At 55.4% G+C, this 12,374-nt stretch overlaps 1 protein-coding gene and 1 long non-coding RNA gene across 6 annotated transcripts in view; one reads left to right on the top strand and one right to left on the bottom strand.

Annotated features, from left to right (window-relative positions):
• Positions 1–7,929, bottom strand: part of LOC116958448 (uncharacterized) — a 124,157-nt gene extending 116,228 nt beyond the window's left edge. For 3 of the 5 annotated variants that reach the window (XR_012931645.1, XR_012931646.1, XM_076058597.1), the window contains exons 1-3: positions 7,646–7,928; positions 3,596–4,627; positions 1,816–3,410 (exon numbers count right to left, since the gene is read on the bottom strand). Coding sequence is in view for 3 of the 5 variants with exons in the window: in XM_076058597.1 (XP_075914712.1) it covers positions 1,816–3,410; positions 3,596–4,598 (2,598 nt within the window). In the remaining 2 variants the exon portion in view is untranslated. Of the gene's footprint in view, positions 1–1,815; positions 3,411–3,595; positions 4,628–6,294; positions 7,601–7,620 lie in introns of those variants that run through there. The other 2 variants (XM_076058598.1, XM_076058599.1) reach the window with 2 other exon arrangements.
• Positions 7,930–8,270: 341 nt separating this feature from the next.
• LOC142908234 (uncharacterized) lies at positions 8,271–9,326 on the top strand. Its single transcript, XR_012931655.1, has 2 exons — positions 8,271–8,940; positions 9,035–9,326. It is a non-coding gene; the product is annotated as an uncharacterized LOC142908234 (long non-coding RNA).
• The last annotated feature ends 3,048 nt before the right edge of the window (positions 9,327–12,374 follow it).

The raw sequence follows: 12,374 nt of genomic DNA, 5'->3' as shown, positions 1-12,374 counted from the left end.
CCATTAGGGGGGTCCACGTTTCGCAAGCGTAGAGAAGGGAGGGAATGACCGTGGCCGAGAAGACCTGAAGCTTAGTGCGGAGCGACAGACCAGGTAGCTTCCACACAGCGTTACGCAACCGATGAAAATATATTGCCGCTTGACTGATTCGGAGTGAGACCTCTGCTGTTAAACTGCAGCTGGTCATAAGCACACTTCCCAGGTATGGGACACTCTCTACTCTCTCCACAACTGCCCCATCACCGATTGGGAGTCTTGGGGGTGGAGTGTCCGATGGTACAAAATACCTAGGCAGGTGCTTAGTTTTGGTGGGGCTGATGTTAAGGCCCCATCTCTTAGTGGCACGCTCCAGTCTCAGCAGCAGCATCTCCAACTCCTCCTCTGAATGAGTAGCTATTACCAAATCATCGGCATACATAACGTGGTTGAGCAATAGGGAGCCATCCCTTGACCGCACCAGGGCATCGATCAGCCTCCCATTATATCTGTACCATATGGAGATTCCCCCAGTACAGCTATCGAAGGCTTCACGAACTACGTGGTCAAAATAGATGTTAAATAATGTGGGAGCCAGAGGACATCCCTGTCGCACCCCAAGGTGTACAGGGAATGGCTCTGACTCCCGGCCACTTACTTTTACCCAGGCCCGCTCACCATCATGAAGGTCCTTAATGATCGTGAGCAGAGGGGCAGGTACTCCAAAAGCACGAAGAACAACCCTCAGCCCAGGCCTACTGATGGTATCATAGGCCTTGACCAGGTCAATAAAGCAGAGATGTAGGTCTTGCTGGAATTCCCTACACCTTTGCTGTAGCAGACGGACAGAAAATATGGCATCTGTGCAGGACCGCCCTTTCCTGAAACCGCATTGGGGCTCCGCAAGCCTCTCCTCAGCGTGCCTGGCAAGGCGATGTTGAATAATCCTTGCCAGGACCTTTCCCGGCACACTGAGGAGTGAGAGATGCCCCTGTAGTTGTTACAGTCTGTGCGGTCCCCCTTCTTAAAGAGGGGGACCACCAGGGCATCCTTCCAATCCTGCGGAACCCGTCCAGTGGTCCAGACTGTTATGTCATATAGGGCAGTCTGTGCACAAACGCCACCCTCCCTCAGCATTTCGCTTGGGAGATCATCTCTGCCCGGTGCCTTTCCTGGTCTCAGACTCCGGATCACCTTCAGTACTTCCTCAACAGATGGCACCTCAGCCAGCCACTCACAGGGGGTGACTTCTTCCAATATTTGAGGCACCACAGCCTCAGCAGGGTCACACACACACAGTCACACAGAGTCACACTCACACAGTCACACACAGTCACACACAGTCACAAAAACAAAGATCCCCCATATAGCCTTAACAGACTGTAGGGGCAAGTGCTGTTAGCGAGCACCTATGAAGGCCGGAACGGTACACGAGGGGGTGGGTGGCCAGCACCACGCCCGACCGCCTTTGTCTCCCTAGTGGCAATGTTTACACACTGCACCAGGTACTCATTTGAGGCTGAGTCGACCTAGGGGAGGCCCGGGACCGGTTCAGATAATCGTCACTGGTGTTGGCCGTGAGCGGGAATCGAACCCGGGTCGCCAGGTTCATAGCGCAGCGCCACACAGTCACACACACACACAGTCACACACAGTCACACACACACACAGTCACACACACACACAGTCACACACACACACACAGTCACACACACATACAGTCACACACACACACACAGTCACACACACACACAGTCACACACACACACAGTCACACACACACACAGTCACACACAGTCACACACACAGTCACACACAGTCACACACAGTCACACTCACAGGCAGTTGCGTCTCGTCCAGCGGATCCACTGCGGACACCGCTGAGGTGGCCAACGCGGGCATCTCCGGAAGGACACCCCGGCCAGCGTCCACCACCTCCACCATCTCAGCGTCCACCACCTCCACCGTCTCAGCGTCCACCACCTCCACCGTCTCAGCGTCCACCACCTCCACCGTCTCAGCGTCCACCACCTCCACCGTCTCAGCGTCCACCACCTCCACCGTCTCAGCGTCCACCACCTCCACCGTCTCAGCGTCCACTGCCGCTGCCCCAGCGCTCAGCCGACCGTCGTCCACTCCGACCTCCACGACCTCTGTCCTCATCTCTTCCTCCCTGCCGCCACCATCATCGTCGTCGTCGCCACCACCACCATCACCATCACCGCGGTGGTCGTGGTGGTCGTGGTGGTCGTGGTGGTCGTGGTGGTCGTGGTGGTCGTGGTGGTCGTGGTGGTCGTGAATCTTCAACGGTGGCATGGGCAGGTCGGGGAAGAAGCACTCCAGGAAGGGAGATTTGGTCGGCGGCGAGGGCACTGAACCCCGCGGCGTGCGAGGAGACAGCATCAGGAAGCAGCCGCCGGCGCCGGTTGGCAGGGTGCCGGAGGCGGCGCCGGCGGCGGTCGCGAGTGTCCGAAGTCTCCACCCAAAGCTGGCACGGCGGCGGCGGCGGCGGCGGCAGCCGTCGCCGCCGTCGTCGGCGCGACCGCCGGAGCCGGGGCCGGGGCCGGGGCTGGAGCCGGAGCCGGAGCCGGGGCCGGAGCCGGGGCTGGAGCCGGGGCTGGAGCCGGGGCCGGAGCCGGGGCTGGAGCCGGGGCTGGAGCCGGAGCCGGAGCCGGGGCCGGAGACGGAGCCGGAGCCGGAGCCGGGGCCGGGGCTGGAGCCGGAGCCGGGGCCGGAGCCGGAGCCGGGGCCGGAGCCGGAGCCGGAGCCGGGGCCGGAGCCGGGGCCGGAGCCGGAGCCGGAGCCGGAGCCGGGGCCGGAGCCGGGGCCGGAGCCGGAGCCGGGGCCGGAGCCGGAGCCGGAGCCGGAGCCGGGGCCGGAGCCGGAGCCGGAGCCGGGGCCGGGGCCGGAGCCGTGCCGATTGTCGCCGGCCCCCCGGCGGCCGTCCGGCGGGGGGCCGGAGGGCGAGGACAGAACGCCGAGGAAGTGGCAGAGTCTGGCGGCGAGGGAGCACGCCGGCGACAGGCTCAGCCGCTGCGCCAACGCCGCAACGGTGGCGCTGCTGGCGATGGTGGCGGTGCCGTGTGGTGGCGTGGTGGCGATGGTGGTGGTGGCGGCAGTGGCGGTGCCGTGTGGTGGCGTGGTGGCGATGGTGGTGGTGGCGGCAGTGGCGGTGCTGTGTGGTGGCGTGGTGGTGGTGGTGGTGCCGTGTGGTGGCGTGGTGGTGGTGGCGGTGGTGCCGTGTGGTGGCGTGGTGGTGGTGGCGGTGGTGCCGTGTGGTGGCGTGGTGGTGGTGGCAGTGGTGGTGGAGGTGGTGGTGGCAGTGGTGGCGGTGGATCCTGGAGGAGACGGAGGTTGGGCCACGCCGGAGGTCGAGGTGGACGGGAGATCAACGTTGGGTGGAGCGGTGACGGCCATCTGGAAGAAGTCTCTTGCTGGGGGGGGAGACACGGGGGAGGGGGGGAGACACGGGGGGGAGACACGGGGTTCACCACCATCACCACCGTCACCACGGTCACAGCAGCTCACCACCACTACCACCACCACTACCACCATCACCACCACCGTCACCGTCACCACCACCACCACCACCACCGTCACCACGGTTACAGCAGCTCACCGCCGCGCGTTCCGTAGCGGCGACCCCTCAGCTCCAGCGGCACCGCCTCCTCCGCCGCTCCGTCTCCCCGGGGGACGCTCCCCCGTCCCTCCGCTCCTCCAGCTCCTCCAGCTCCACCAGCTCCACCCACTCCACCCACTCCACCAGCTCCTACAGCTCCACCAGCTCCACCAGCCCCACCAGCTCCTACAGCTCCACCAGCTCCACCAGCTCCACCAGCTCTTACAGCTCCACCAGCTCCTACAGCTCCACCAGCTCTTACAGCTCCACCAGCTCCACCCACTCCACCCACTCCACCAGCTCCACCAGCTCCACGCGCTCCTCCAGCTCTTACAGTCCCACCAGCTCCTACAGCTCCACCAGCTCTTACAGCTCCACCAGCTCCACCAGCTCCACCCACTCCACCCACTCCACCAGCTCCACGCGCTCCTCCAGCTCTTACAGCCCCACCCACTCCACCCACTCCACCCACTCCTCCAGCTCCACCCTCCACCGCTCCGTCTCCCCGGGGGACGCTCCCCCGTCCCTCCGCTTCTTCGACCGCCCCAATAACCACTGCGGTGGTGGTGGCGGCGGTGGTGCAGGTGGTGGTGGTGGCGGTGGTGGTGGTGGCAGTGGTGCAGGTGGTGCAGGTGGTGGCGGCGGTGGTGGTGGTGGTGCAGGTGGTGGTGGTGAGGACCGCGCCCTCGCGACCTCCCCCACGCCGCCGGCTCGCCCCGGTGTTATCCGGCGGCGGCAAAGGGCGGTGGTGGCTGTGGTGGTTGTGGTGGCTGTGGTGGTTGTGGTGGTTGTGGTGGTTGTGGTGGCTGTGGTGGGTCGGCGGTGGAGCCGGGCCCACCGCCACCGCCGGGACTGTGGCACACCGCCTAGGGCACTGGCGGCGTGGCCGGGCGGTGGCGGCGGTGGCGGTGGTGGCGGTGATGGCGGTGGTGGCGGTGGGCAGGAAGCGCCGAATCCTCCGGGAGGGCTCATCCATGCCGGTTGTTGCCGCAGCCGTTAACATCCGGCAGTGCAGATAGCGCGGTGATGACACTGAGACACAGAGACAACAACAACAACAACAACCGCCACTCGCCACTAAGTGGCGGTGACGTCACCACGACGCTTGTGCCAGGCTATGTGCACCCTGAGGCCACGTGAAGTGTCGAACGCCCGCTGGCAGGAGGTCACGGGGCAGACCCAGGTGCCACGGGTCGACTGACTGAGATGACTGGCTGATGCACCACCTGTGCCCCTTACTGTGCCAACCTGCTGTGCTTTAGCCACCCGGCGCTCCGCTCGTTGTTGTGAGCGTCGCTCCTCCGCCCTCCGTTGTTGTTGGAGGGCGACTGCCTCCAACTGCCCAGTAGCGTCCTTCACGAGCCTCCTCCACAGAGGCCGATCTTGACACCGCTGCTACCGGTCATCGGCAAGTCCACTCAGCTCCACGTCCTCCTGTACCACATCACTCCATCTCTTCTCTAGCCCGTGCCGCGCCCGCTTAGCCCCCTCGATCCGGCCGAACAAAAGCTGTTTGGGCATGCGGTGGCTGGGCATGAGGGCTACATGACCCAGCCATCGCAGCCTTGCCCGCCAGAGGAGCTCACCGATGGAACTTTTTCCAGATCTTTCAAGGATTTGTGAGCTCCTCACACAATCCAGCCTGGTTAAACCCAGGATGGATCGTAGGCAGGCCAGCCTAAATGTTTCTAACCGGCGAAGATGTTCCATTAGGGGGTTCCACGTTCCGCAAGCGTAGAGAAGGGAGGGAATGACCGTGGCCGAGAAGACCTGAAGCTTAGTGCGGAGCGACAGACCAGGTAGCTTCTACACAGCGATACGCAACCGATGAAAAGATATTGCCGCTCGACTGATTCGGAGTGAGACCTCTGCTGTTAAACTGGAGCCGGTCATAAGCACACTGCCCAGGTATGGGAAACTCTCCACTCTCTCCACAACTGCCCCATCACCGATTGGGAGTTGTGGGGGTGGAGTGTCCGATGGTACAAAATACCCAGGCAGGTGCTTAGTTTTGGTGGGGCTGATGGTAAGGCCCCACCTCTTAGTGGCACGCTCCAGTCTCAGCAGCAGCGTCTCCAACTCCTCCTCTGAATGAGCAGCAATTACCAATTCATCGGCATACATAACGTGGTTGAGCAATAGGGAGCCATCCCTTGACCGCACCCGGGCATCGATCAGCCTCCCATTATATCTGTACCATATGGAGATTCCCCCGGAACACCATCACCAACCCCAATATCATCACCACCATCATCACCATCAACCCCAACAACAACATCATCACCATCACCACCATCATCACCATCATCATCACCACCACCATCACCACGATCAACCCCAACACCACCATCACCACCACCATCATCACCACCATCACCATCATCACCACCATCACCATCATCACCACCATCACCACCATCACCACCATCACCATCACCACCATCACCATCACCACCATCATCACCACCATCACCACCATCGTCACCATCACCATCATCACCATCACCACCATCACCACCACCACCATCACCACCACCACCATCACCACCATCACCACCTAGCAGTGGATAGACCACGGCTCCTGTAGCAGTGCACCACCTCCACCACCTCCACCTGCTCCACCCTGCAAGTCACCCACCTGCTCCACCTACTCCACCTGCTCCACCCTGCAAGTCACCCACCTGCTCCACCTACTCCACCTGCTCCACCTGCTCCACCTGCCCTACCCTGCTAGTCACCCACCTACTCCACCCTACAAGTCACCCACCTGCACCACCCTACAAGTCACCCACCTGCTCCACCCTATAGTCACCCACCTACTCCACCTGCTCCACCTGCTCCACCCTACAAGTCACCCACCTACTCCACCTGCTCCACCTGCTCCACCCTACAAGTCACCCACCTACTCCACCTGCTCCACCCTGCTAGTCACCCACCTACTCCACCCTGCAAGTCACCCACCTGCTCCACCTACTCCACCTGCTCCACCCTGCAAGTCACCCACCTACTCCACCCTGCAAGTCACCCACCTGCTCCACCTACTCCACCCTGCAAGTCACCCACCTGCTCCACCTACTCCACCTGCTCCACCCTGCAAGTCACCCACCTACTCCACCCTGCAAGTCACCCACCTGCTCCACCTACTCCACCCTGCAAGTCACCCACCTGCTCCACCTGCTCCACCTGCTCCACCCTGTGAGTCACCCACCTGCTCAACCCTGCAAGTCACCCACCTGCCCACCTGCTCCACCTACTCCACCTGCTCCACCTACTCCACCTGCTCCACCTACTCCACCTACTCCACCCTGCTAGTCACCCACCTGCTCCACCTGCTCCACCTGCTCCACCCTGCAAGTCACCCACCTGCTCCACCCTGCAAGTCACCCACCTGCTCCACCCTGCTAGTCACCCACCTGCTCCACCCTATAGTCACCCACCTACTCCACCTGCTCCACCTGCTCCACCCTGCTAGTCACCCACCTGCTCCACCTGCTCCACCCTACAAGTCACCCACCTACTCCACCCTGTGAGTCACCCACCTGCTCCACCCTGCTAGTCACCCACCTGCTCCACCTGCGCCACCCTACAAGTCACCCACCTGCTCCACCCTGCTAGTCACCCACCTGCTCCACCTGCGCCACCCTACAAGTCACCCACCTGCTCCACCCTGCTAGTCACCCACCTGCTCCACCCTGCTAGTCACCCACCTGCTCCACCTGCTCCACCCTGCTAGTCACCCACCTGCTCCACCCTGCTAGTCACCCACCTGCTCCACCCTGCTAGTCACCCACCTGCTCCACCCTGCTAGTCACCCACCTGCTCCACCCTGCTAGTCACCCACCTGCTCCACCCTACTAGTCACCCACCTGCTCCACCCTGCTAGTCACCCACCTGCTCCACCTGCTCCACCCTGCTAGTCACCCACCTGCTCCACCCTGCTAGTCACCCACCTGCTCCACCCTGCTAGTCACCCACCTGCTCCACCCTGCTAGTCACCCACCTGCTCCACCCTGCTAGTCACCCACCTGCTCCACCCTACAAGTCACCCACCAGCTCCACCTGCTCCACCTCGCCTCGTCCAGCCCAGCGCGAGGTCGCCACGCGCAGCAGCGGTGACTCGCCAAGTGCCACCACAACAACCACAACAACCACCACAACTACAATACTGTAATGATTACACTAACACTAGTCGTAATGATTACAATGATTATAATAACAGTAGTAATGATAACAAACTAAATGTAAAACTTCTAAATCTGCTCCAGCCCCGTGCCAGATTTTGTCGATCCGCTCCCGGCAGCGAGAATTTAAACTGGGAGGAGGGGGGGGAGGCGGACGTGACGTCACATCACAAAGCCACTCGGCGGCCATGTTGGGTAGGGGGGGGGCGGGCCGGGCATGTTGGGTAGGGGGGGCGGGCCGGGCATGTTGGATAGGGAACGGCCATGTTGGGTGGAGGGAGGCGGGGCCGACGGCCGCAATGTTGGGTGAGGCGACGGCCATATGGGAGAAAGGGGGGGGGACGTCGGCCATGTTTGGTGAAGGGCGGCGGCCATGTTGAATGGGGGTGGCGGCTATGTTGGGAAGTGGGCGGCCATGTTGGATATGGGCGGCGACGGCGGACATATTGGATGACGCGACAGCCATATTGGGTAGGGGGGGCCCACAGCTGCCATTTTGGGTGGGGGGGGCGGTTGTCATGTTGGATGGGGCAGCAGCAGCTACCCCCATTGGTTGAATAGTAGGGGGCGGAGGTTGTGTTCCCTAAGTAAGATGGCTGCCCAAGCTTGTTGATTTCCCTACGTAAGATGGCCGCCCCACCAGTAGAGTCAGACTCTGCTTAGAGCAGTGTTGAAGAGGCGCGGGTGTTGATGGGCAGGGAACCGATTTAAAGCTTTCGTGACTGCAAGGATTCATCTTCTTTGGTTCTTTCGGTAAAGTCACCACGTAGAATGAGAATAAAATAATAAATTGATAAAATAAAATAACACAATAATATTTCTTTCGGTAAAGTCACGTAGAATGAGAATAAAATATTAAATTAATATTTTAATATTAATAATGTGACGTAGAATGAGAATAAAATAATAACTTGATAAAATAAAATAACACAATAATATTATAATATTAATAAAATAATAAATTGATAAAATAAAATAACACAATATTATTAATATTATAATATTATTGTGTTATTTTATTTTTATCAATTTATTATTTTATTCTCATTCTACGTGACTTTACCGAAAGAACCAAAGAAGATAGGGAACCGATTTCCACATGCAGTGTCTCATCATCAGCATCATTGCCCCAGGGCTGGACTGGCCCAGGTGTTCTTAGCTAAGGTATCGGTTTACATTGTAATTGTCTGTAATGTTTCGCATTGTACCATTTCGTATTCTGTGTGTGGTGATTAATTTTTTCCTAACTTCTTGCCAGGTTCCAACCTCGCAAAAGAAGTTTTTAACCTCAATGGGGGTTTCTGGTGGAGTAAAGGTTAAATAAAGGTCAATAAAAATTAAATAAAGGTGAAATAAAGGTGAAATAAAGATTAAATAGAAGTGAAATAAAAATTAAATGAAGGTGAAATAAAGATTAAATGAAGGTGAAATAAAGATTAAATAAAGGTGAAATAAAGATTAAATGAAGGTGAAATAAAGGTTAAATTAAAGGTGAAATAAAGATTAAATGAAGGTGAAATAAAGATTAAATAAAGGTGAAGTTAAGATTATTTTTTAAAAGATCATTCGGAAGCTGCTTCCGCATATTGGTTGGTTTGGGGCAGTTATCTTCCGGAAGATTCTGCTGGAATCTCGAACTCCGTTTTTTTATTTCTTCCGGAAGATGGTCTCTCTCATTGGTGTGTATTGGAAGTGTCTTCCGGAAGATTCTTCCGGAAGATGGTTTCCCTCATTGATTGACACGGGAACTCTCTTCCGGAAGACACTTCCGGAAGACGCTTTCCCATCAATGATTTACATGGGAACTGTCTTCCGGAAGAGTCTTCCGGAAGATGGTCTCCCTCATTAGTGTGTATTGGAAGTGTCTTCCGGAAGACACTTCCGGAAGAAGGTTTACTCATTGGTGTGTATTGGAAGTGTCTTCCGGAAGACACTTCCGGAAGAAGGTTTCCTCATTGGTGTAGTGATTGACACGGGAACTCTCTTCCGGAAGACTCTTCCGGAAGACGCGTTCCCAACAATGGTTTACGTGGGAACTGTCTTCCGGAAGAATCTTCCGGAAGATGGTTTCCCCATTGGTTTGTATTGCGAGCTAACTTCCGGAATTTCGATTTAAAGCTTTCGTGACTGCAATGATTCATCTTCTTTGGTTCTTTCGGTAAAGTCACGTAGAATGAGAATAAAATAATAAATTGATAAAATAAAATAACACAATAATATTCTCACGACGTTTCGGCCACAACACAAGCGGCCTTCATCAGGTGAAGGGGGCGAGACTGTCTGGTAGGACAGCGCTGGAGTGAGAGAGCCACGTTCAGATCACGGCTTTTAAGCTGTGTGAGAGGAACAAAGAGCCTTGACACAGGAATTAGCATAAAATTTAGCATTGAAATGGCTGAATGATTAGCTTGTGACTGGTCACAGAAATAGCTATGTTAAAAGTTAAAGCATACACATCCGCAGAGGCACCTATTGTTAAAAGGAATTAGCATAGAATTTAGCATTGAAATAGCTAAGTTAAGGCATACACATCCGCAGAGGCACCCCTTGACAATGGGATTAGCATAGAATTTAGCATTGAAATGGCTGAGTGATTCGCTTGTAACTGCTACAGAAATAGCTACGTTGAAGTCAGAGCATACACATTCACCGAGGCACTTAGTACAAATCCAACAGGAGAATTTAGCATTGAAATAACTAGGCGAATTTAGCATTGAAATAACTGGGTGATTTGCTAGTGACTGGTCACAGAAATGACTACACATCTGAGCTATTCACAGTACTATATAGTGAACCAATAAAAACTAAAATATAAATTACCTTCATGTTATCAATAAACTCTATATTCTCCAATCAGCTAAGCTACCAACCATAAGTCGTTATATATCACAATGCTATATGGCGAAAAAATGGGTGGATTCTTACCCTCAAATTTCCGTACCACGGATAGCTATGGGCCCCGTTCAGACGGACGAGTTCGTCCATGGTCGGAACAGAGGAGGGGGAGAGAGACAGCTGCGAGGCCCTAGTATGCTCCATGTTGTAAACCATACCATTAACCGTGGTGTGAGAGGTATTAAGAGGCAATGCTGGCGAAAGAGCTGCGGTCTGAAGGACATCGTAAAATTACAATTAATTAAGAACAGAAATGATTTAACACATCTTTCCAGTGGTTACTAAGCCTGAATCCATCTTCTCGGTTGAAATTGTCTCTGTGCTTGTATATGTGAATGGCCTCATGAACGAATCTCTCATGGTAGCCGGTTGGTTTGCAAAGAACCTCCGTCTTGGAGAAGTCAATGTCATGTGAGCCCACTGAATTGTAACAGTGGTCTGCCACGGCAGAGGAGTTCGTCTTACCGTGTTTCAAGTCTGCTTTATGTTCGCGGATGCGGTCCGAGATATGTCTTTTGGTTTCTCCAATGTAGCTACTACCACAGAGGCACTTTAGTTTGTAAACGCCTGGGTACTGTATGTCTGGAAGAGCATCTTTTACAGATGGAACTAAATCACGGATTTTGTGTACTGTGTTGAATCGGACCTGGATCTTGTGTTTATTCAGGATTTTGGAGATCTTTTTAGTGACCCCTGCAATGTAGGGTAAGGTGATGGTTTTGAGTGGCTCCACAAGAGGATCCTTCTTCATGACTGGAGTGATGGCTTTGCGGATTGTGTAGTCGGAGTAGCCATTAGCCCTGAGAGCCTGGTGTACGTGCTTGAGTTCACTGGTAATGTGTTCCTGGTCGGAAATGCATTGGGCTCTATGGTATAGAGTCTTGATGAGGCAGTTCTTCTGGGATGGATGGTGGTGGGAATCCGGTTTCAAGTAAGCATCTGTATGGGTAGCTTTCCTGTAGACAGAGTGGCTCATTGAACCATCATGTCTCCTTTTAATTAAGACATCCAGAAAGGGTAGTTTGCCATCTTTTTCGACCTCCATGGTAAATCTGATGGCTGGGTGTATGGAATTGATGTGGTCGCGGAATTGGTCTAGAGCAGGCTGGCCATGTGGCCAGATGACAAAGGTGTCATCAACGTACCTCTTCCATAAGGTCGGGCGTAGAGTGGCAGTCTGGATGGCGTCAGTTTCAAATTTTTCCATGAATACGTTGGCTACAACCGGAGATAGGGGGGAGCCCATTGGGGTGCCCTCAGTTTGTTTGTAGAAAGTTCCATTCCAGGTGAAGTATGTGTTGGTTAAGCAATGTCTCACCAGGGGGGGTACATCAGTATGCAGTCCTTGATGAACCAGGTCTTCAATGATAGCGATGGTGTCAGGTACCGGGACTTTGGTGAACAAGGACACCACATCAAAACTGACAAGCAGGTCGTTTGGGGACAGGGAAATGTCTTTGATTGTCGATACCAGGTGAGTAGAATTTAGTACCGCAGAGGTGGTTTTTCCAGTGAAAGGTCGCAGTATATCAGCCAGAAAACGTGCCAGTTTGTAGGTGGGGGAGCTGATAGTAGAGACAATGGGACGAAGGGGTGTATCTTCTTTGTGTATCTTTGGAAGGCCATATAATCTTGGTGGTCTGGCAGCAGAGGGTTTCAACGAGAACTGTTTGATCTCATCAATTAATGCTGTTGAATCAGAG

This window comes from Petromyzon marinus, assembly GCF_048934315.1.
Source record: "Petromyzon marinus isolate PM22_M1 ecotype Great Lakes invasive population chromosome 77 unlocalized genomic scaffold, UKy_Petmar_22M1.pri1.0 chr77_unloc.2, whole genome shotgun sequence".
Taxonomy (NCBI): Eukaryota; Metazoa; Chordata; class Hyperoartia; order Petromyzontiformes; family Petromyzontidae; genus Petromyzon; species Petromyzon marinus.
This window is presented reverse-complemented; position numbering and strand designations above follow the sequence as displayed.